At 39.9% G+C, this 25,897-nt stretch overlaps 1 protein-coding gene across 1 annotated transcript; it reads right to left on the bottom strand.

Annotated features, from left to right (window-relative positions):
* Window positions 1–2,770: 2,770 nt before the first annotated feature.
* Window positions 2,771–25,025, bottom strand: xrcc1 (X-ray repair complementing defective repair in Chinese hamster cells 1). The gene is made up of 17 exons (XM_080040219.1): window positions 24,642–25,025; window positions 24,426–24,518; window positions 23,692–23,799; window positions 23,444–23,602; window positions 23,097–23,174; window positions 21,749–21,872; window positions 20,559–20,665; window positions 19,179–19,341; window positions 18,848–19,094; window positions 17,746–17,862; window positions 7,544–7,625; window positions 7,327–7,426; window positions 5,275–5,317; window positions 4,476–4,612; window positions 4,101–4,191; window positions 3,916–3,991; window positions 2,771–3,667 (listed from the first exon to the last, which is right to left on the bottom strand). Exons 1-17 carry the CDS (start codon window positions 24,690–24,692, stop codon window positions 3,560–3,562), a joined length of 1,884 nt encoding a protein of 627 aa, XP_079896345.1. The 5' UTR covers window positions 24,693–25,025; the 3' UTR covers window positions 2,771–3,559.
* Window positions 25,026–25,897: the final 872 nt, after the last annotated feature.

The raw sequence follows: 25,897 nt of genomic DNA, 5'->3' as shown, positions 1-25,897 counted from the left end.
ACGCGCGCAGACAGAGAACGGACACTACCTGAAAGAAGTCTCCTCTCCTCTCGTGTTGTCGGTAGAGGAGTGGGGTCAGAGCGGCGGGAGTCTGACAGGCAACGGCGGAGGAGGGAGGGAGGGGGATGGAGATAGTTGTAGGGGGGATTTTCACGCTGAGTTGAGGTTGTTTAATATTCGGCACTCTTTCAGAGCTGCACTAGTTTCGGAAGACTATTCTCTGGTGGAACATTCAATGAGAAGACTTTGATCTGGTCTGTCAAATTTAAAGCTAAACAACTGGTAGTAGCCTAGGGGTTTAGCCAGGGGCGTAATGCAAGGGTGGAGGGGGCAAGAGATGGGAATATCAGCATGGAATCCTTCCTTCCCAGAAAAAAAATATGCAAAATGCTACTGATGCAATTTGGCATAGGCTATATGGATTATTTGTACACTGCACTAGCCCATAGCTTGTAACAAAGTTATCTCCTACTTTCATGTAGCCTAAATATGCCTACTTCCTGTAGTCTATTCATTTTGAGATTTTGATTCAAATCATATATTTCAATATATATATATATTTTTATATAGCAGATTAGTTTTGGTAACCCACACTCATGAAAAATTATTTCTGATACAAAGAGTGGCATAAGTCAGAACGCCATATATATTACTAAATGCCAAATGCTGCACATTTGCTAATGCTATTAGGATTATTTAAAAAAAACACACAAAAAGGAAGTCAAATATTGGATATGGTCTCACCTCATCAGGTCTCTAACACAAATCCTTTAATGAGACAAATCCGTAAAGGAAAAAAAAATCAATGTTCGTAACCCATTGACACAATGAAGTCATTTCTAATCAATTTGTAATTGATATTTGCTAGTTCCATGGATGTCACGCCATATGGATTTGAACAGGTGTAAAATGAGTCAATGTGGCAAAAGCGTGTGTAGCGTCACAGCTGTGGTAATTATAAATGAATTATACAAAGAAATCAAACTCTTCCCAGCTGGTGCCACAGAGAGAACCCTGAATAGGAAACAGTAAACACATTATCTCCAACAAGAGAGAAACAGAAATTTTATAGAAGAAAGCTTAACGTGACCACCGATAATCATAAAACAATAATTGATACTAATCTGAAATAGGCCATTAGGCATAATGAGTCCTTCTACTTAGAGTGTTTTGAATATATTTGATGCTAATACTTTTGTATTTTTACTCGTAACAGATCGCCTATTTCTGCAGGTCGTCTGAACAGTTATTCCACCACTGGTTAAAGTATAGTGCAGATGTACTCAAAGCCTAAAAATCCAGACCACATCTAGAACGATCATTTAAATTGCCAGCGGAAGGTCTGGATTTCCAAGCTACTCAAAGGGATCTATTATGAGGCAAATTCTCCAACATCCGCTCTGCTTTCGCAACAACATCGGAAGAAAAGAAGTAGTTTACTGTTAATTGCAGGATTTTGTCTATAATGGGTTAACTAAAAAATAAATAAAAGCAAGCTCTAAGTAATAAGCCAAATTCCTTCTATTCAGGCAGGTTCTCTTTTGAGTGTTTGACCTTGCACATAACTGAAAAACCTTCTGCATGCCTTATTTGAAATGGCAGGATCTGAGAAAACAAAATCAGCTTTCAGGGAAACGAACACATTTGACTTGGTAGCATAAGCATAATGTCAGTCTACAGTATTGATACTACAATACTATACGAAAATTATCATTTGGTACAAGTAACATTTCACTTTCTTTTAATATCATATGCTAACAGTAGTTTTATTGTTTGACAGGCTGAAGATTAAAATATTTTTTACTCATATTCAGACAGCAGAGCTCTCCCAAACCTCTGTAGCTTTATTTGGGGCTAGTTGAGTGTTTCAGTTATTTGCCTTGTTAAATAACAAGAAAGAAAAGAGAGGAAAGTGAGGACTGACAGGGGGAGAGATTCTTTAATAATTAAAAAAAAACGTCTATCTGTTGAATACAGCCAGTACTGAGTGCCAGTAAAAAAAAGTCAAATAATGTCTGGCAGGCAGGTAAGGTCAATGCTAAGATTCCCGAGAGACATAAAAATGCTAAGCACAAAGAATAAATTTGTATAGACGACATCGGGGTTGACAAAGATATGCAGGAAATTCTTCTATTTTGAACTAAGTCAACCTGTCAAATTGGACAATTTGATAACAGGCCATCCGCCCAGCCATCTCAATGACAGAAACACATTTAAATGAAATATGACACAGTAATAGGAAGATGCTGTTAGCTGCTGTCAGATGCCCTGCTTCCAGACCTGAATGGGTTTGACCTTGCCCTCTGCCTTTTAAGAAAAGCAAATCAGTTCATGATTCAAGGTTAGAGGAGGCGGTACGAACACCCACACGTCTCATACTTGTTAGTATGTGCATGTACACATACGAAGTACAACATAAACAACAAATATCCTTGGCTTGTGTATAAAAAGGCATTCTTTTTAAGTCTATCCATCAGCCTCTCTCCCATGTAGGCGTCCCTCCTACCCCGTCTCTCAACCACATTCCATCTTTCTAATCCCCTTGACTGAAGAGCAGAAGACCCAGTGGCTCCAGGGCTAAATAAGTGCGACTAGAAAGGGCTGGAGAAGAGAGAAGGAATGGACTGGAGGGAGGGAGAGAGAGCGAGAGGGAGAGAGAGAGTCTTAAGCTGCGAAACACACTGAGAAAGGCACCGGAAAGACAGCTAAGTGCACAGACAGCTTTGAAAATAAAAAATGATAAGAAATATTGATTCAAAATCAATTTTTTTTTATTCAGACAAAATAATAAAGTACTATAAGAAGACAAACACAATAGAAACAAGCTGCTTTTAGAACACATTTTGGAAATCTTGAGCGAGGCTAAAAAGCAACGCTGACGTCTGTTTTAGGTCGAGCCTGTCCATCCTTTGTCATATTAATTTCCCAACAACAATAAAACCGCATAACAAACTCAGATGTATCAAACTTCAACAACACAAAAAAAATATCACTTTACCGCTCATAGTATTTCATAAAAGAAAATTAAAAAATGGTTCCATTTGGTGGCTGCAGCCTCGAAATAGACAGCACCTAGGGCACTTTGGGCCGTTCTCTTAATGGTCTGCCTTCTTATCAGTGCTGCTGGCAGTCAGGACAGAGTGATAAGTCATTCCCAGACCGCGGGCGCCTGAGGTAGCCCAGGTGAGCTGGGGCAAACTGGGGATGGAAGATGTTACTTTCTGGCCAAGCGAAAACTAACAACCCTCAAATAAATAAAAGCTAAAAGTTAACAAGTATTAACCATAATCCTAACTTTTACCTCACCAAACACCATTTAAATAGACATTGGTTTCCCAGCTTGACCAAAAGGGGAGAATGTATAAACAGCAGGTACAAAGTCAATGTAAAGGCATTAATGATCCATAATCAGTTTATTGCTTTTTTATGTACGTGAAGTTAATCTGAAAAAGAAAATATAATGTGTGTCTATGGCTTTCCTCATTGCTTCATTTAGTCAGGATATGAAGTGTGAGTGTGTCCGTGGCGCACACCTTCATGTGAACGTACGGAGCATTGTTCAGGGGACCACGGTGTAGGGTTGATAGGGCAGCATCTTTTGTCGTTCATTGATAGCGTAAATCCATGCCGGTTTGACAAAGTTCAGGTTGCTGTTCTCCATCAGCGCCTGTGACAGAAACCAGAGTGAAAGGGTGGGTCACAGAGAGGTCGTGAATTGTTCACGTTGCATGACAGATGGACAAATAGGAAAACTAAAATCATTACAAAAAAGCATTCAAGCATAATTTAGTCTGACGGTAATTACTCCAAAAATGGCCTCGTCTTTGGGAGACTCGCATATGTTGAAGTTCACCATTTTCAAATAATTTTTTTTTTTTTTCCTTATTTTTTTACCAAATGGAGAAAGAAACTCACGTCCTCAAAGGAGTCGTGCCACCCTTCACTGGTCACCACAAACTGCACCTTCTCCGTCATGTAGTCCTCAATTGCTCTGGAGCAAAGACATTTATGTGATATTAATACGAACTGCAAGGATTTGCTTTTCATGACATAATTTTTTTTCCCCCCAATCAACAGATACTTCTGGGAGTCTTTCTCACCCGTTGAAGGCAACGATGTATCGCAGCAGGAGGCGCCTATCGTTGTTCGGGAATTTACCATAGAGGAAGAAGCGCTTTCCGCTCAGGAAGTCTGGAAGTGAAAGAGAAAAGTGTTAGGAGAAGAGAAAGAAAGAGTGATTACAACAATATATAGGCAGTGTAGGGGTAATAACAGGTGCCCTTTGAGAGAAGGGAGAAAGGATAAAGGAAAGGGAGAAAAACGGTTTACACTCTACTTCTACGTTTGTGTTCCTGAAAGGCAGGAAGCCATCCAATTAACTTTGTGTCGGTGTGTGAGAGGAACAAAGGAGGGCAGCGGCTCCTGTAATGGCAACAGGATGAGATGAAAGAAAGGGGAGACACACACACACACACCTGGTAGCTCTGGGACAGGATGGTCCACTTCAGCCTCAGCGTCGGTGTTTTCATCTGTGGACCCCCCGTACGGGTCCTCCTCCTTCACCGTCTTCCCCTGTCCCGCTGCTTTCTTCTGTCTGCTCTCATTCTCCACTCTATTGACAGGAAAAAATGACTTGATATATTTTCTCTGACATGGTTAAAGCTAGTTGCTTACTTTGTTTGATGCTGAGCAGGTAGTGCACGGTATGAATTAAGAGCTTTTTTTGTTGCTGGAAATAAGACCGATTCAAGCTTTGGGAGTGAACCAAAACAGTGAATCTGTGGGTCATAAAACAATGAGCTTAAAGATGCTAAAGTAGTCTGCACAGGGCAGCAGAGTCAGGTTATCCTTCTCTGTGTTTCTTTAAACTAATAACTCTCACATGGAATGTCATCATTTTATATGTTGTTGATATATATAGTAAGATATTGGTGAGTGCAACTGTAAGTACAAGCACTAAAGAAGCTATTTATTTAGAAATACCATTTTGAGTTAACTGTGCCTTAGTGCCAGATTTCAGTGTGAGTTAAACTAAACCAATGAAGGGAGGAGAACTGTCTCAGAACAAACTTTAACGGTTTAAGTATAGCTTACTAAATGTGTGATTATTATTAAAAAGTCGACTCCAGTCAAAGTGGAATGATTGATTTAGGTTCTGAATTGATTGTTGATTTACTAGTGGAGCAACAACAGCAAAGATTGGAGTCAATAACCATAAAGTCTAAATCAATATTACACACTAACAGCATCAGATAAATCATTTGCTTTGTTTACCTCTGCAGCTCGTCCTCTGTGTCCACAGCAGACTCGTCACCTCCTGTGAAAAGATTGAGATGTTTTCAATATGGTTGAAATCACCTAGAAAACTGACATGAATGCTAGAAAAAGGCCAAAAATGGTATCTAATAAACACGAAAAGTGGGGTCCAATCCTTGTTTAACATACTCGATTAGTTCACACATCTGTCGCTATATATCCTTAAATCCCAAAAACTGGACTCCATTCCTAAAATTACTTTTGAGATGGATATTGCATTTTCATTATGCACAGCAAGCAGAGAACTATACAATGCCAGTGAATCATAGAAACCTTTCTATGAAACCAATCAGCAGTTCAAAAGGATGTAACCTTGCTGCCGGTAACACTTAACATTATCGTTCAACCCCTGTGCTGTTGGCGAGTTGGAAAGAGAAGCAGCTGTAATTAAAATGCCTTGACTGCCTGTATTGTGCTTGGCGGGTCACTGTTTGTTGTGTCTCCTCAACGACACACTTTACTTCTGGCCTTCGCATTAACATAGAAATGAGAATCATGCACAAGTCCTTCCACAGTGATTACATCTTTCCTTGATTCTTTGCCCTGCCCCATTCGACAGCGGATACAGTCTTGTTTCTTTTTTGCGGCGATGTCGTCAACTCATCGAAACCCAAAGTGCTTCATAAAGGTGATTCATTTGGTCTAATCCCTGGGCTCTCACATCCTCCTCTTAACCCTTTCAATTTATTCCGTGCTCCTCAGATCCTCCAGCGCTACCCACCCTTCACTTATTTCAGCTATTAAAATGAATCACTCGCAATGAGCCACAGCCAATTACAATTCAGCTCTTGGATGTTTCTCCGTTCAGATAAGCAAGAAATGTCAGAATGTGTTTGCTTATTTATTTAACTTTGTGCTTTGCTTATCAGCTATACTTAACTTCATTTAAAATGCTGTGTGAACCTTATGGTTTGAAGTGAGAAAGGGTGTTTTCCTGTCTCACTTAATTAATTCTCATTGCAGTGTATTTGCAGTGGTTAACCTTGTGGCAGTGTTGTGTTCAATTTGTAAATTTGAGTCAGTAGAGTAATTTATAAACACGGTTGCATATATAAAACATTTAGTTAGGAAGCCTTTGCTTTCTGATCTGCTACATATGGCCGTGCTGAGATGCTAAAAATGTTCCTATCGAGGTATTTTTTTTCTTGTACAAAAACATTTATGTATTCATGTAAAAATTATGACTGAATTGTTTTTGTGATTTTGTTTCTACTCAAACTGTGTAAGTCTTTATAAAAAGGCAGCAATCTTTTCAGAATATGACAGGGACAGTTTTTGTGGTACACAATGAAATTAACCCATTGATGACGGCTGCTGCGCGATGCCACATTGGCTCTCCTGCCTGATGCTGCGTCGCGCAGCATTATTACTTTATCTAATTTTCATGGCATTCCCAGCATAGAATGCACTGTCATTGGTTCAAATACACATGAGGTGGGTTTTGTTGATTTTTTTAAGACCACGTGACCACCCAAAAGTTGTGTGGTTTGCCGAAAATCACGTCAATCAAAAAAATTAAAAATTAAAAAATAAAACAAAATAATAAAAAAAATACGCCAGCTATGTCGGCGACAGAACAGTTAGTGGCGTTTGGTGCGCAGAATCAAGGTCTACTATAGACTACTGACGAAAATCACACAACACATTGCATCTATTTATTAACAATATTTAATAATTTTCTAATTCATCTAATTTTGACGATTTTTAGAAATATTTGTTGGTTTGTAAGCGCTAAGGGAGCATGTTTACATAAAACCTGTGAACCTTAACTTTTAAATGTATTTTATTTCATGTTTCTATGTGCTACACAGGCTTAGATATTAAGGTTTTGGTAGACTTGACAATTCGTACTATTTTTTCAGAAAACCCTCAGGCATTAAGGACATGCATCCTAGATTGCCATAGTCATCAATGGGTTAAGAGAAGTGTGGAGTCACTGAAGTCACGATACTGATGTTAAGTTTCATTGTCTCACAGTGGGAAGGTCTATGAAAGTATTTCCATCCAAACCTGGTTCGTCCACATCAGTGGAGCCGGCGTACTCGTCATCTGTATTTCTCTTTTCTGGTGTCTTTTTGGGAGTCACTTGTCTCTCCTGCTTCAGTGGCGTCTGGAAGAAAAGTGTGTACTAGGTGTTACAACTGACTTCACTGTGACAAAATGGTAACACACTCTTATTTAGATCCTTTCTTATAGTCTCACTTAAAAAAGAAAAAAAAGAAAGTACCTTTGTGTCCATTTCCTCTTCACTCTCGTCACCCACTTCCATTTCACTCTCGGAGCTCGACTCCGCTCCATCCATCAAATACCTGGAGGTAGAGGGAATGCGGGTGAGCAAAGAGGTGTCGGGATGATTAAAGGGCAGGAGGAGAAGAACGCCTGCAACAATATATCTCACTCCAAATCAGCTTGTAAATTATTTGAGACGCAGCGGGCTTTTGTCAGGCAATAGTGGAACTAAAGCAAGGTTCAGAGAGAAGGGAATATCTTTCACCACACAGCCAACATCCTGAGGCTAAAAACCATTACCGCTGCCTATATATATTACTTTCAAGTTTGCATGTTGGGAGACAAATCTAATTTACTGCAATTTACTATAAACTAAACTCCACAACCACCCCGTCATAAATCAGGCTTTGTCCCAGCGCTACACCAATACGCTTTTCATGTCTCACAGTCACCGCTATGAGTGGCTCAACAGAAGACATCAGTGAATCGAATTAATGAAGTCATACTAATATGATGCATTACTGAGTGCCCCTATTTACAATAGCCCTTGTTGCAAAGCCTCCATCATGTCCCTTTACAGTGCAACATTTTATACTGAGAGGCCGCTGCATTTTGCACAAGCCATCAGGAGAAGAAAGGGTTATAAAGCGTAAAGCACTCCCATGTGATCTGCAGCGGATCAATACATAAATGATTACATGTATCTCAAGGAAGGAAATCAAATCTGAAATTGTCTTTCAGGTTTAGGATAAGCAATCTTGTCATAAAGACCACAATGTTATCCACTGTCTTTGGACTGTTTCTGGTAAAGTATGCCATTAGGGATGGGGGGACACTAGATTCTTCTCAGTCACGCAAAAATCCTAAACCTTTGAACCCAAATATTTTTTTAAAGTTACCGTTTGGCTAATTCTTGCATTTTAAACCAATGTATAATAATGTGTTTTATTCATTTGCACTGTCCCCTTCTTAAATAAACTGAATTGAATAGAAGTTCCCTCAAAAAGGCGTCAGTAGGCTTCAAACAAAGTGCTTGACACATCGTCGAAGAGCAAAGTCTACATTCAATCAAGGCTCTAACCTGAACCTTGAAGGTTTAGGATGTTTGTCCTCCCATCCCTGATGCCAACAGAAACAATTAGGAGACCAGTGGCACCAAAAAACTAAGCCAAACACTGCTGTGGCCTTCAACACCATGCACACTGAAGATGGAACAGAGGAGTTTGGACTGACACTATATTTGCTTTTGGTCTATTGGGCAGCTGACTTAGTCACAAGTGGCAATACAATCCAGTGTCATATTGACCGTGTCAGAGGTCACGGTGGGACCCTCGGTGGTAAATCTAGTGGAATGACCTCATGGAATAATGTGCCAGTGTGTTTCCTCTGGAGTCAGTTAGACACTTTATCTTGCAATGGAGTATACAGAGCCAGAAGGGTGATTAAGTGTAATCCTTCTGCTGATTATTTTGCCTGATTAAACCCCCTAGTCCATAGATAACTCATCCCATTTGAAAGAGTCCAATGTGGCATCTTCAGATCAGTCTTATTTTATGCAAACAGTTGGAAACACAAACATATTCAATTTACAATGATATAAAACTGAGAAAAGCTGCAATTCCTCACACTGGAAAAGCTGGAACCACATTTTTTTTTGTGCAGGACAAATATTTAAACCATTATCAAAATAGTTTATATCGTTCTATAATTAAACAAATGGTTTCAGCTCTAGAGGTGAGTGACGACTGCTGTTGCCAAGGCAAGGTGTGTCTATGGGGCGGGGCCTCTGAAGAAGCAGGAAGTTAGGGGTGAATTGTGTTTTGGTGGACATTTAAAATATCAACAGGCTTTCTCTGGAATCGCTTACTCCACCTTTGGAGTGATGATGTTAGGGTAGAGAGGAAGGGGAAAATAAAAAGCCACATGCTCTGCTAGATCCCACAGAGAAAACATATGAGTGGTGTCATGCAGAGAAACAGGAAAGGATTGACTAGCAGACACCCATAGTGAGAGAGCGAGGGCATAATAAGGATGTGAGATTGAAAAATTCCCTCAAGCCACTATACAGTCACTTGGACATTCATCAGTCTGGGAGGTGTGGAGTGCAAGGAGCTGCAATATCACCATTAAGATGACATCATTTCCACACACACTGCAGGAACACATTTAACTGACCTATGCTCAACTTGTTTCATAAAACTCAATACCCAGGAAATTGGAAAATGAAAAAGGGGGATAATGCAGAAGAGCATAATATTAAGCGTTGTTATCTCAAAAGCAGACCTGTGAGCTCGAACTGTCCAGCTTACAATGAACAGATGTTCTTTGTTCATTTACAGACGTTGATTAGTCTTAAGGATCAATCATCCAATCGACAAAACAATCAGAAAATAAATCAATAACAAACATATTGAATAACTTTCTATTCAATGAGTTCTTCTTGTTGACATGGTTCACTTAATAATCTTAGACATAAAAATCCTTATGTAGTTTTTACGACTGAGGAAGAATCGTTGACATGGCAGGTTGTTCTACGAGTATACCTAAAATGGCAACTACTATTTTCAGTTATTTTATGTTGATTGCGTCTGATCTTCCTATCGGGCTACAATTGGCTTCTCTTTATGTCTGGGTTAAAACCACTTGAGTTTTGAAATTTGCGTTAAATTATTATCATCATGTCTGCTTTTACTTGAGACAGTGCTGTGTTATTTCTCTGTGATGAGGCAATTCAAAGCAGACCCAGATGAGTCAATCCTCCGAACACAAATATACTATGTTATTGATTTTCTATTGATTATTTCTTGATTCATTGTTCAACCAACATTATGTCTAAACTAACCATCATATACTCCTAAAGCCAGAGGGGATATCTTGTTTTGTCTCACCAAGGGTTCAAATAAATACTAATTTTGAAAAGCTGGGTTCCATTATTAACTCTGAAAATGAAGAATATTCAAAAACTATAGACGTTGTATATGTGCATGATCAAAAAATTAACTCATTGTTTCAGCACTTGTCTTTTTGTCAGTTTTGTCCAAAAATCAGTTTAACAGCCACCAGTAAGTAGACCAAAAAATCCTCTAATGCAACTATCTATTTGTTTAATTATGGTACAAAAGAAACTATTTTGATAATGGTTTGAAAATTTGTCCTGCACAAATGTTAAAAAAATAATTGGTTCCAGCTTTTCTAACGCGAGGAATTGCAGCTTTTCTCAGTTTTATATCATTGTAAATTGAATATGTTTGTGTTTCCAACTGTTGTTCGGATAAAAAAAAAAGACTGATCTGAAGATGCCACATTGGACTCTTCCAAATGGGATGAGTTATCTATGGACTAGGGGTTTAATGAGGGAAATAATCAGATAAGCAGATTAATTACACTTAACCACCCTTCTGGCTCTGTATACTTCATTATGCGTGAATATTTCCAGACAAGAAGTTTACTGTGTTTGTATGCCATATACTTTTATGTGCTGTAGATTATTCAGTGGGGTTGTGCTGATATTTAGGCTCCTTCAACATGCACTGAACTCTTTGTCAATTCCTCTTATATTGGATATTGCAACAGAGCTATGGCATTAATTAGAATGTGTTTACTTATTCATATGTATTATGAAGTCTTCTATATTCTCCTCTTCTTTTATTTATGGATCCTCACCGATTGGATAATGACAATGCAGAAAGCATTTCCAGGTTCCTTGGCCCACGTTACAATATAATGAATATACACACTTCACGTTACGTATGCATGTCAGGAGCTGAATGGAGCTGTGCATTTGCCTCCAGATGCTCAGTGACAAAGTGCTTGTGTGTGTGATGGCGCAACAGTTTGAGAGTGAGAGTGTGCATATTTGTTTGGGTCCTTGTCATCATCAAAGTAAGTGGTCCCTTTAATTACCCATAGCAGATGCAGCTTTTAAATACAGGATACATCATCAAAGCTGCACACTCCACAGACTGCACAATAGTGGTGCTGGGCAGGGGAATGGATAATTCTGACAACAGGAGAGAGAGGGTGGGTGGGGGATCTTTGGCACAATTAGAAATTGACTGAAATAAGGGAGATCGAGGAAGGGCGAATGATGACACAGGCTGCAATGAATTTAAAACATTTCAAAGAACTTAATGTTAAAATTAGGACAAGATTTCATAATACCCCTGTGTCGCGCGACATCGTCCTTCAGCAGTATTATCACACCACATTATACTTTCTCTCAAACCCACAGTCCAAAACCAAATATATATGTTATCAAATATCATAAGACATAAGGTCACCCCGGTGGCGTAGTGGGCAGAGTGCGTACCATGTGGAGTCAGTCCTTGTAGCAGTCATGCAGTGGTCGCGGGTTCAAATCCGACCCATGGACCATTACTGCATGTCATCCCACCTCTCTCTGTCTCCCCATTTCAACTGTTTCTGTCCTACTCTCAAATAAAGCCTGACATATTTTTTTTATCTTAAAAAAAAAACTATCATAAGAGACAAAGAATGACAGCAAATCCTCACATTTCATAAGTAAAATGTTTGGTGTTTTTGCCCAAAAAATTATAAGATTAATTTAATGTTAGAATAACTTAAAATTAATTGTCTGTTGCTAATCAACCAATTACTGCCACATGCTACAAAGTGATGAAGAAATTAGTTAAGATGCACAAATCATTTATATATTTTATTTAGGGCTGTCAAAATTAACGCGTTAACGCAGGTTGATTAATTTCTGCGTTAATTTTTTTATCGCAATTAACGCATGTGCAGAATGATCCGCCCCATGCATCCCACCGGCTGTACTACAGTCACTCTAACGCTACGGCTGACCCAGGATCAGTAGCTGCGCGCAGCCAAACATAGCAGCATGTTAGGCTAACATTGTTAGCCCATGCTGTGTTTTAATCTGCTAACGGTCACGTCTGTGTCGGGGGCATAGATAGTATATAAAATCAACTGCCGCGGGTGACAGTTGATGTCGGGAGCAACAGGAGGAGAAACATTGTCCGCTCTGTTCAGAGCCCGCAAGGACACAAACGTCTGCAGTTTTCAGAGGTGTGTGTGAATAGACATCAACATAACGTCGGCTTCCTGGCACAAATGAACAGTACCCTAGGACGTGTACACACACACACACACACACACACACACACACACACACACACACACACACACACACACACACACACACACACACACACACACACACACACACACACACACACACACACACACACACACACACACACACACACACACACACACACACACACACACACACACACACACACACACACACACACACACACACACACAGGGTTGTTTTGATTTTGTTGCCCTTTTTTCATTTGCATGCTAGCTGCCTTTTCCTGCTCTATTCTCTCCTTCTCTGGGGTGTCAGTGAGGACACAGCTTGACAATTTATTTTGTTATTGGGTTCCTTTTCTGGCTGCAGCCTTTGGATAACATGTGACAAGCAACCCCCCAAAAAATGTGACGACCAACCCCAACTTGAATTTCTTGCTAGAATCAAGGCCAACAACCATCTGACAACTAATTAGCTTGCTAACCACAATCTAAACTATAGTTTACCCTACACTCTTGTTTAGGGTAACAAGTGTTTTGTTATAAACCCATTGTGTAAAAGCCTAGAAGAAAAATACTGAGGAGCTAAATATTTTCAATTTGACATGAAAAACACCAACAGTCCTCTCACCTCAAATTCAGCAGTCCAACTCCAAGGAAGACTATGTAGGTGACCCCTGATCCCAATTATGGATATTTACATACCAAAATTTCACAGGCGGCGCCTTCTGGTTCCGAGATATAACGATTGTGACAACCAACCCGTGTGACATATTACGCCGTTCTCCACTACTGATGCAAGCCTGGGAGAGAACTACTGTGAGCTGTCTTCTTGCTTGCTTGTCCTTACAGCGTTCTTAATACCAAGTGAGGATTGCAACTCCGGCTGTATTGGCCCAGATCTGCTTAATCAATATCAATATTGAACAAATGGAAACGTATGTCTGAAAACCCAAGGGCCATTACTTTTATCAGACAGAAAGGCTGTAGTGATCTGTCACAATGAAATTTCAATGCTACAATTACAGTGGCTTAAAGTATCCACATCAGCAAACATCAAACTTTTGCTGAAATACGTCTATTATCTTTCTATTTCTATGAAAGACGATTTAAAGTGAAATCACCTCAAACACACCATAGTTGCCTAGGATTTTTTCAAAGCATACAAATACTGAACAGTTACCCTTTCATTCTAACTTTGTTGGTCTCTGTCAATCAATGATAACAATGGTCATTAGTTGCAGGCTTAATATGACCAATGGATATAAACTTCTTAAGAAGACTGTAGCACTGAGCTGTGTTCCTGGAGGCCTATGAAAATGTCTTCAGTGTAATAAGGATTGCTGGTGTTATTCCATCAAAATGTCTAATTTCTCTTTAGAAGCCGGCAGCAATTTTACCGATTTAATATATTTGAAAGTGGTTATAGAACAATATAAATGGCTGAGAGTAGGACTATTAAAGTCTACTTTGACAGCTAATACAATATCTAGCACATAACCAGCTCTGCATATTGCTTCTGGCCCTTAATTTTAAATTGTCTGAGTGCAACAGAAGGCCGAGACTCACACATGGATAAGCCTTGGATAACCTGGTGGTGTGATAGCGAGGTCTTTAATGGATTCATCTTCAAGCCAGACGCAATCATTACAAAAGCAACGAGTATAAAAGATAGCCTTAAAGTCTCAGTTTGTAAAGGGAATTGGAGTTCTTCAGAACAGACCTGGTAGAAAATGGAATACAATAATCATAAGTATGTTTTAATAAGTGATAATCGCTTTACAATAAAAGTTGTTTCTTTTATTGCCGTAGAATGAGCCTATTAGATCTACATAGGAGAGGGGCAACCTCCACAGAGGCCGCCATGTTGCACCGACATGTTTCTACAGTAAGAGAGAAAAGACAAACTAAATGACCTTACATGTTTTGTTATGTAGTGGGTGCACCTGTTGATGGACCAAGAATAACTGTGCTATAGAATAAATAACTAAATACATCTTTAACTCCTCACTTGATATTGTGGGAAGACTTGATACAGTGGTGGTCGATGATGCTATCTTTAGTCACTAGCTTTTTGTCCTTGAAGGCCACCATGGCTTCTGTACATTTTCGAGACGGGAGGGGTAGACAAGGAGCATTGCAATCTAGAACTTTCCACTACTCGATGATGACAAAACACACTGCACCTTTAAAGCCACTACGAGTAACATGGTCCGTTGGCGGCCCCTTTGGACAAAAGCGATAGTATTTTTACGATGCCCGCTGTCGCAAAGCTGTTTTCTAGCCCGTGCCAGGCGTGCGAGTGTCAACTGAGAAGGGCGCAATATAGTGCATGTCCGTGTGTTGAAAGTGTGAGGGCACTGACTCTTTTCGGCTCTGTGAGAGTGGTTAGTGACACTGCATCAACTAATGCCAGTCAGTGCCACACACACCTGATTGCAATGAGTTGCTGCAGCAGTGTCACCTAACTACTCTCTCTCAGGGAGCTGAAAGATTACGTGTCCTCACAGAAAGTGAATGAATGAGAGATGGCAGTTAGTATGGATCACGATGAGGTAATGTATTTATGTTGTTGATGTAAATAATGACTATTTCAGATGAATAATGGTTATCTGATGATGGTGAAGTTAGTACCAACCGCTCATTCATTTAGGAGTAAACACAGCAGTCTAGTTCGCTCCCGTGAAATTGTATACACGTTGCATGGCAACGCCCTCGTCCCGCCCGTATCACTCTCCCTTTTAGCTTTTCTTCATTGCATTCTTTTTTTTTTCTTTGATGGTTCAGCCCCGTTATCAGTCATTATGACGACAAATAACTGTCTCAAACAAGGCTCCCGCTCCCCTTCCCTCACCTGGAGGGATAGGCTTCTCAAATCACGTTGCTGCGCCACACTGATATCTGCGACCAATACGGATATGTGACCATAGAGCCTGCACGAGCGAACCGAAAATCGGACTGGGTGTGCGACCAGACCAAAAGCAGTAATAAAAACTATATAAAAACGTCTTTCTTTGCACTGATGGTCTCGTATGCTGTTAAAGGTCATTTATGATTATCAGAGGAAACATGTTTAAAAGATATTTAAATGTTACTCGTAGCTGCTTTAAATGAAAAATAAAAAAAATTGTATAATAAAACACAAGCAAAGTGATATTCCAACTAATTTGGACCTTCCATTGGCCAAGATGCGTAATCTGCTCTACATTATTCAGTGGAGCGGTGACAGAAAAACCTTGTTGTTGAAAAATCCCCACCTGTAACGAGGCCCATAATTAGAAAGCGGACGGATGTGGCTGGCTTGAGTTTGTGATCACAGTCAGCTGCTCAAGGTTAGAATGTTTTCTGCAGTGAGTGGGCACCTCTGCTGTGAGGGGTGTATTTGAGGAAGCTTCAATCAGTGAGAGTGCTGTGCCCAGATTGTACAGTGTCGAGTTACAGCCGTGGCTTAAAGGCCAGGACACTCCAGTCCGACTACCCGAAAATGGAGTTTGCCGATTCAGGCAGCTCCAGTCTTCCCGTCGCGGCCAAAAAAAGTGCAAAGAACACACCAAGCCGACTGCTGACTTTCCGTACGCTCTGCGCTTGCGCGGGACGTAATGTCTCCATAACAGCAGGCGGCGCAAATCTGTATTGTGGCCCGAAAAAATACGGAAGCCGGAAATGATGGAACGGCTCTCTAGACCATAAACATAGATAGAAATACGTATTTATATTTATGGACCATAAAGAGCACCATTTTTAGCAGAGAGTGTCGAGCATGGTGTCGAGCAATCAACAAGGGTTGATGCATGCAAGTACTCGCTGAACGAAACAAACAAACACATTAAAACAATGGCTAACTGTTGTTAGCTGTTTGTGCTACCCGCCTCACTTCCGGGCTTCACTGATTCGCTAGCCCTCCACAAATCAAATTGCTACAACTGAAAGACTGCCCACCGCCGATTGAACATGTTCAATCGGCTCAAAAGAAGCCCGACGACATCTACGGCGACCGATTTCACGGCACACACCAAACAGATTCGTGTCCCCGCCCCCTCCAGACTCTACGACGGCGATTATCGGGCCGGTGTGTCCGGGCCTTAAGAGTAAGTATTAGTGAGATGTGGATTCAAAACGTTGGAACACAATGCTGCATCCCAAAAAACCAGGCTGTGAACCCTTTGACGAGACACAGTTTCCCCTCCAGCAGCTGTTACTGTGGCCAAGCCCAGACAAATTTCCAAACGAGCATCATTACCATTTAAAAAGGTGGAGTCAGTGATTCTGGAGAAAGCTTGTTGTCAAAATCATAGAATCATGGAATAAAATCTAGGCCCTGTAAACTGTAGGGCTGGCCCGAATACCATTTTTCAGGCTTCGAATATTCGTTGGTTTTTCCGAGCGAATATTCGAATATTCGTTCCAGAAAAACACACCATCAAAAACGACATAAAAAAAAAAAAAAAAAAAAAAAAAAATTAAATAATTTTTTTTTTTTTTTTTTTTTTAAACGTTAATAATCCCTATATACTCCCTGGAACCGATTTTGACAGTATCTGCATATTTTGTTGAAGATTTACGCGCTCGGAGGTGAAGTAATGGATGCGCTATGACACTTACTGATGTAATATCCTCCTAAATGAGCAATACTACTACTACAATATTACTAACTTTTATATCCAAATATAAAATTATTTGATGACATTATATTGCAGTACTAGCTTCTTGCAAAAAAAAATGTTGAAAAAAAAAAAAAAAAAAAATTATAAAAAAAAAAAAAAAAAAAAAAAAAAAACGAAGCTCCGAATACTAATTTAAACTCCGAATACTAATTTTCCGAACGAGTATTCGAATATTCGAATAATTCGGGCCAGCCCTAGTAAACTGGTATGTAAACAAAGGGGGCCTACCGTAGCGAGCAACATGCCAGTTTACAGAGCCTAGGCTGTGTATTAACGCTGGATTTTTTTCAGCGCACACACTACGGACAGGTAGCGGAACATGAAGAGATATTCACCGACTTATGAAGAAAGGTGATTTTGACATCAAGCATTATCCAGAATCGCTGACTCTACCTTTAGTTTGTATATTCTAAAATCGTCTAATTTCACATTGTTTGTTTTGTATTTCACACTGTCTTACCGTTTAAAGGGGAGCTGCTGTTTCCTCTTGTGACAGTCCATTACCCATTCCTTGCGTACGATGATGCCCCCTGCTGATTTCACCTGGCTGTACTTGGGCGTGTTAGCGAAGGCACAGCTGGAGAAGAATGGGCCACACACACAAAACACACAAAAATATTAATATATTAATTATATCAATTGGAGAGAGGCGAAGAAGGGCAATAGTAGTTTGCTCTTAAAGCAATCACACTGAATTACTGAGAGTGCACAACCCTGTAATCTGTTTCAAGAAAAGAAAAAAGAAAAAAATACTTAACTTATTAAAAAATATCTCTGGAATGGCCAATTGAAGAGCTTTTTAAAAAACATTTTAAATAAAGAAGATTATTTTCTGAAACAAGTAAAAAAAATCGGTTTCATCTACATTGATGCAGTTGTCATTCTGTCCATCTCTCTTTAATCTTATCGCCAACATTCTGCACATTTCACAGCGTATTGATCTTTTGGCTGATCAGCTCTAGTGCATTTGCCCCCAAATCATCTCTGACTTTTCTGGTCTATTCTGCTGTAAGTGGCCTATTTCTGAGACATACTTGACAACAGACGTTTTAGTTTATTGTCGAAATATTATTATTATTGCTGTGAAAGGTGTCCTTTGCAGCATCAACCTTTTGATGTAGTGGGGATATTCAAATCTAATTTGGTGAAGTTGGATTTTACTGTGAAAACTTGTAGTGAAGTCAAGCTCAGCGACTAAAAAAATGCTACCAATTTGAATTTTCTTTCCACTCCTCTTGGGACATGTGACCCGAATCAAGTGTGTGTCAATCATGTATCTCGTTATGCTTTCTATTTTGCGTAATATCGTTATTTTCTGTATGACCATTCCTGCTTTCTTATGCATGTAAAGATTTAAAAAAATAAATGCATCTATGCACAGACAAGTCCAACAGCCTGCTACAGGTGTTTTAAACAAGCTACAGTGTTAATTTATATTATATGTGACAATTGGATGCTTGGTTGCTATAAAGTAGCTAGTATAGCATCCAAAAATTGTGAAACATGGTAAAGTGAGGACAGCTTAGGAGACAGTATTCACATCCCTCCTGCTTGATACTTACATGAGGTGTGTTGCATCTGGTGTCCAGTCGGGTCTGTACTTGCCCCCCATGTCCAGGGCCTTTTCCCTCACCTCCCCTCTGAAGGGGTTTTGGAAGCCGCTGAGGACAAACACCACTCCCTCCATGATCCTCTTGAACGGGACCTGCTGTGTGCTCTGGGCCAGTTTTGCTTTCTGTTGTTTGGGTTTAGGTTCTGGTTTGGACTGGCTCTCCCGCTTCTTGTCAGCAGACCTCGGTGCCGGGGAAGCTGGAGAGAAAAGTGCAAAAAAGTCAAGGAACTTTTCCAGGAGACTTAATAACCTGCGGATTCAGACACTACGGTAAATGTTACCTTTGGCTGTGCTGGGGCTGGGAGTGCTGGCTGGGCTAGGCTTCTGTCTGGGGGTCGCGTCTTTGCCCTCGGGTGACACGGATGGGCTTATTTTCTTGCTGGGCGGAGGGCCAGAGGCAGACTGCCGCTCTTTGCTGAACTCAAATTTTCTTTTTGCCGGTGGCTAGGATGAACAAATTATTGTAAGTAACAGTAGAATTGCACCTTTTCAGAATTCAGAAAAAATTCAGAATTCAGAAAAAAAAATTTAAGAAAGGGGAATTTGAGGCAAATATTGTTGGATGATAAGTGAAATATAAAAGACTACCCAGAAATGCATTTCCATTTCACTCAATGCCAAAAGGAGGACATCTGAGAAAAATTGCACATCTGATAAACCTCACACAAGCGTGGTAATAAATTTGTCCATTCATCATGGACGAGCGAATGAAATAAAACCGCAGCTCACACAACTAGATATTTGTGTATTTATTTTGTTCCATGCAAAAGGGTGAGGCAGGCAATGTGAGGTTTCAGACCATCCATTGCCATGTTCTTTTTTTTTAAAGATATTTTTTGGCATTTTTCATGCTTTATTGATAGTGTGAAGAGACAGAGGTGAAATGGGGCAGAGAGGGGAGTGACATGCAGACAACGACCGCGGGCGAGAATCGAACCCGGGTCTGCTGCTGGGCCCGGCCCGGGGGAGGACGCCCTACCAACTGAGCTAAGGGCGCCCCCTCCATTGCCATGTTTTAATGTCAATGGAAGCTGCTGGGTATGTAACATTTGCATTCAATAAATTGATTTTTACCAACTGATAAAGTGTTTTTTTTGAAAAAACAGAGGGGCATGACATTGATCTTAGACTTATAACTTTGTGCCAAAATGTATAAATGCATTTTTCAGTTACCACCCTGAAATGTTTGGTTTGTCCTAAAGTTATGAATACAGAATTATTTTGACTATTTTGTGAAAAGGGCTTTTAAACATGACGGAATATTTTTGGTTTAACTGAGCTTAAGTAATTAATCTACTGATAGTAAACCAACAATAATTTGATTAAGACAGAGCTGATCAGTCAGACAGTGTCAAGCTAATAAAAGAACAGAATTAAAACAAAACAATCTTGATTCTCTTGTTAAAACTCACTTCAGTTATTTGGTCACTTGAATATTCAGACACTGCTTGGTTCTTAAAACAAATACATTTTAATTGACAGGAAGTGGTCGTTAAAACTCCCAAAAACTACAGATCCAATCGTACAACAAGCTTAATTGCCTCCATTTCATTATCTCTACGCATCTCTCAGCCTTTCTATTAAAAAAGCTACTGCTCATTAAGGTAACTGCTACTTTATAGCTGTGCTTCAGAGGAGAAGATGGTGGTGCTGTTTAGTACCTGAGGTGAGGCACTGTTGGAGGAGGAAGCTTGGCCTGACGTGTGGGTGCTGCCACCAGCCTGCAACGCAGCAGCAGCGTAACTCAACTTGGGACTCTGTGGAGACGCTAAAGAGAGAAAAAGAGTAGAGGCTTAGGAGACAAAGGGCCTATCCGAATAGTCCAATCTCCTAACCTATGAACCTCCTTTCCTATACCTTAACCACTAAACGTCATCGGGGTTAAGGAGATATGAAAGGTGCTTCCTATCGAACATAGGAAAAGACAGCACTGTTTCAAATGAATTCGACTCCACTTTTCCTAACCGACGTCATTGCGCGACAGCGAGAATTGCTGACGTGAGTCACTAGCGTGAAACTACACTATTCTCCGAAAATTTACTACAACAAGCGCTCGTTTGATCCATGCGTTCTTTTCATATTGATTTTAATCAGGTTGTCGCCAACAGAGTGAGAATCACTCCCATATATCCCAATTCACTTGTGGAATAAAAAGAGGCTACACTTATGTTGATGTTGAAATGAACTGCCCCCAGTAACTTCATTAAATGTGAAGTTGGTATTTTATTTTCTTATGGTGTAAATTATGTGCTACGAAAATAACTATTATGATGTTGGTCTTTTATGAGTTATTTATTATCTTAGTGGGGGAGGGGGGGTATTTTGTTTTAGCCGAGTTAAATCTTCCTCTCTTCTCTTCTCCTCTCCTCTCTTCTGTTTTAACTCTCGTTCGTATTCGTGTAGAGTCGGTAAACTCCGGCGGTGGCCTGTTGCTTTAAATCTTGCCGCCGTAAAGGATTATGGGATACCACTATCTCCTTTCCTTTCGCATAGGTTGGTCCGGAGTAACCTATGCTAAAGGAGGGTTAAAGGATGAATCGAGGCTCCTTTCCTATGCCTTTCCTAAGCATTTTGAGAATTCGGATCACCTATCCGCCGAGCATTTCCGGTTCATCTCGATAGGAAAGGAAATTTCCTATGCAAAAAAGACTATTCGGATTGGCCCAAAGTAGCATGGTAATAAAGACCTGCCTTTGAAATCATCTCTTCCTCTCTCGTCTCCAGGCTTCAAATACAGCCTAATTAGTGCAATTTTTTTTAATCCTTCAACGTGATTAGCTGTTGTTACAATGACCTCAAAGAATTTAATTGGGTTTCCGCAGCTGGTAAATTTGAATAAAATGGGATTTACCCTTAAGCGAAGTGCTGGACTTTGCAGCAGTGTCCCGACTGAAGAAGAGACTGCCGGGCTGAAGGCTGGGCCCGGATGAAGGAGACTCATCTTTAACCCTGAACTGTCCCAGCTTTGTCAGTTTCTGACAGGAGAGAAGAAAGAAACGTTCAGTGACAAAAGTAAAGACAAAGAAACTGACCGGTTTTTCTTGGTTAAAAATGAGGCAGAAGTGGAACCATCCCGAGTTATTTTTAAACCAGAATAAAAGGAAAAAGATGAAACCACTGGACTATGCCACAATATATATTAATGTACACTGCCCGCCCAAAAAGTGGTAAACCATCATCTTTGAAGAAGAAATGTGGTCGGAAAATAATCTTTAATTATCATGATGGGAGATCACTTAAAAATAAAAAAGTAAAATATCGACGGTAGAACACGTTTATGTTTTTTTTGGGGTCGGGCAGTTTATAATATGTTGCAGTTACAAATAACAGAAATCCACAAAATTAAACACTCGTTAGAAATTAAACAGTTTTGTCGAGAGCTGGAGACATGGAGTTTGACAGACGCAGGCACCTCATAATTCTCTAGAACTAACGCATTTTCACTTTTTAGTCCAGAAAAAAGGTTTTCGACTTGACATTTATCACAAGCTATAATTGCATAGGCTATAAAGTCGTATAAATCACAGGATTTATTAAAAAGGTGCTACACATACACTGCAGTGAGATGCTATGCTATGATTAAGTGCTTGACTTGTCCCTGGGCATCAATATAAGCAAAAAACATAAATACTGCACACGTTTGTGTCAAAGCAAAGGCGGAGCATACACAACAGGGGAGCAGCACATTAAATAAAACATGCTACCATTTTCATAAAATACTCAATTTAATGCCGACACTAAAATGTAAGAATAACTTTTTATTTGTTTACTGGAGGCCTGACTGATATGTCTGTTTCTCCAACTTGTTTTAGAGTAATTTATAGTGACATCATCCTTGTTTGCAGAGATGTGTATAGAAACTTAGTATAACAAATACCAAAGTGTAGAAAGTTTGTCAGATTCCAAATGTGGTTTTGAGCAGTTTCGTATTTTGTTAATAATTAAAAAAATGTTTGACCATTTCATCCAGGCAAAGTTCTTGAACAGTTGTGTTAAGACATTAAATATGGAAGATGTTACTTATAGGTGTTAGATGTCTTTGTGCAATTCAAATAACGTAATGGCACCAGCATGTCTATGAACAGTGAACACCCGCCCCAAAAATGAACAATATTCTTACAGTTTCAAGGGAAAAGATGAAAAATAAATAAATTAATAAATCTTATAAAGTTTTGAAAACCACACTTGGCACGACTTACCGGGGAGGATGTTGGAGGAGGGTCGTTCTTGTCAGGCGGAGAATGCAGCTTAACAAAGGCCAGTCCGTATGCAATGTTCTACAAGGAACACACACAAAATCATCTTAAGATTTCATTTTACCAGCAGTGATGGATAAATGCTAATTAACATTGGTTTCTTTTCGCAGAAGTAACACTCAGTGGTAGTTACGTAACCTGAACTCCTTTTTCATAACATCTCCAGCTTCATCAGATCCTCATTGTACTGTCTGTATAAATAACACATTTCTACTGGATGTCTAGTTTTTTTTTGCACTACTTAAAGAAGACTGTGGACATTCCACTTTTGGATTGACTGGGCCCTTTACCTTGCTGTATGGCTGGCTACACACAATTTTCACTCTGTCCCACTTCTCCTGCGCGGGGCTCTTCTGCAGCTGGTTGGGCCCAAAGAAACGAACACGGTTCAGGTTGGTGCCATTACGGCTCTCCGTGGGGGACATGAAGGAAGACGTGACCAGAAGAACCTGAAGCAGAGAGAAGGATTAATGCTCACGATAATCATTCAGGACGTCACGCGAGATACTTTTTTCTTTGTTCGCTTTGCCAAGTGTACCTCATAGTCCTGGTCTCTGACAGCTGAAGAATTCCCCACCAACACCTCGATGAAAGCTGACCCTTCATTTCCAATATCGATGCTGTGCACCTGCTCCTCTTTCTCTAACTGGGAGAAAAGTCAAATAAATAAAAAAGCACAGGTCAAAAGATCGCCAGGAGCAGATCCAAGTATTCTACTGATTCTTACTTGAAAATGTTAATGCAGACGAAATGCATGTATTATATAGATAAGTAAATATGTGTGGGTGATGGGTATAGACCATCTTTGCTGATACAAGACTCTGTAATAAATATCTGCTACCAAAAAAGTGCAAAGTCAAACTATTAAAACACATTGAGTAAAGCAGAACATCCTTGATAGAATTTATATAAACACAGGCTGACATTGCTTATTAAATACGGTAGTTTAAAAGCTTTAAAGCTGGCACACAACGGCTCCTGTTACTTTTGTTTGCATATCTCAGCATTTTTAAGACTTTTGAAAGATTGGTTCAAGACATTTAAATACCGATGGCGGTTATATTTTAAGCCCCATTTCATGTATAGCGGTCACTATAGTGTGCAGCTATTTAAAAGCTGTTTTCTTGTACGAGCAAAGGGTTAGGGACTTTGTAGACGAGGGGGGTTCCCAAGAAGACACAATCAACAAAGGAGAAGTGGGAGTGGAAGTCCACATTTCTTATTGATGAATTCTTCCACGTCAGAGGTGGCGGTGTGAGTGCAAACACAAACCTGCAGAATGACTGATGTCTGCTTCTCCCCGGGTCGCGCTGCTTTCCACTTTCTGTAGGTATCAGAGCTCAGCAGGTTGTCGGCCTTGTGAGTCTGTGTGAGCGAAATGATAAGAAGTGAGAGGAGGGATCGTCAGACCCACATGCATTTGGCCGAAATGCTGGCTGAAAGAGCAGCAGCAACATTACTTTCTACACAGAGACCAAATGAACTCACATTGTCTTCAGTGCTGCACGACACAACGTGCTTGAGCTTGATTTCCGGCATTTTGTTGTTGTCGATTCTTGAGCCAGTGTAAAGGAAAAAAATAATAAACTCAAAAAGTAAATATTCTTAATCGGCGTCAGACAGACCGCTGGCTAAAGTGATAGCATGCTAGCAAACAATAGGCGGAGTTAACTTTTCCTGATCAGCCTGATGATTTTAACACACCTCAGGGGCCGTTATTTATCAACCTTTGAACCTGTTTGGTACTTGACATATAGCCGCTTACTGTGATATTATATGGAACATCATAAAACACATTTGAATTCGTTTAATTTTAAGTTAAAGGTGCCAAAAGGCTAACTCATTTCCCACCAAATGCTTGTTATGTGGGTGTCGTGCTGTGACGTAATTTCCGACCAACAGCGGTGTCGTCCAATGAGTGCGCTAGGCTTCTTCTTCTTCAACTAAAAAAAACGCATTGCCTGAGATTTATCGCCACCAATCGATCAGAGTGCGATATTGACACGTATTATTTGGGGTGACTGCAGAAAGTCATTGAATAAGTTCATCCAAAAGTGAGGTTTGAATTGATAATATGCTTTAATTAAGTCTTTCAAAAGTCTAAATAATTCTAAGACATGGGGAGTAGGATATAATCAATAATCAATGATAATAAAAAAAGAAATAATATTTGAAGTATAGGTCCATAACTCAAGGCAATCGATGTGTTTTTCTCTGAAGGGAGAGGTGTTACAGAAAAAAACACAGGTGCATCATATATCACGGTTACAACTAGTAAGTTAAAAAAAAGATCTAATGAACTGAATAAGAAAGCTATTAAGCCTATATGGGGTAGTAGAAGTCAGCCAAATCTGATTGTTAACTGTGATTCTGGTACATATACCATTCTCTGTGAATGCTGTGAAAAAAATTTAAAAAAAAGTTGGTCATAAAATATAACTCCATACAATCTAGGTGCTACAGGCCCAGGGTCGCTATCCTGCTTCCTTTACACTGCCAAAACATTCTAGAATGCCTCATAAAACTGAGCCATTGTTTATGTTTTAAATGACACATGAATTCCTCTTGCAATGAAATGTGTGCTATATGAGAATAAGTATTTGCTCCTGAACACTGTTATTCTCTCTCTCACACACTTCTGTAATAAAAATAGCGAATTGCGTGACAGCTTGAGCTTTATACTTTCTCCCAGAAGAACAATAAACATGCCCTGTCGAGTCTCGACAACTCTGTGTTAGCCATGC

The sequence above is a fragment of the Ammodytes marinus genome (assembly GCF_949987685.1).
Source record: "Ammodytes marinus genome assembly, chromosome: 13".
Classification (NCBI taxonomy): Eukaryota; Metazoa; Chordata; class Actinopteri; order Uranoscopiformes; family Ammodytidae; genus Ammodytes; species Ammodytes marinus.
This window is presented reverse-complemented; position numbering and strand designations above follow the sequence as displayed.

Bases quoted from the DNA above. Each gene is read 5' to 3' on its own strand.
- xrcc1 (XM_080040219.1), bottom strand. From the start codon at position 24,692: ATGCCGGAAATCAAGCTCAAGCACGTTGTGTCGTGCAGCACTGAAGAC. The intron at 21,873-23,096 runs GTAAGTCGTGCC...CTCTCCTGTCAG, and splicing joins CTCCTCCAACATCCTCCCCG to AAACTGACAAAGCTGGGACA. The intron at 19,342-20,558 runs GTACTAAACAGC...TGTTCATCCTAG, and splicing joins CCAACAGTGCCTCACCTCAG to CCACCGGCAAAAAGAAAATT.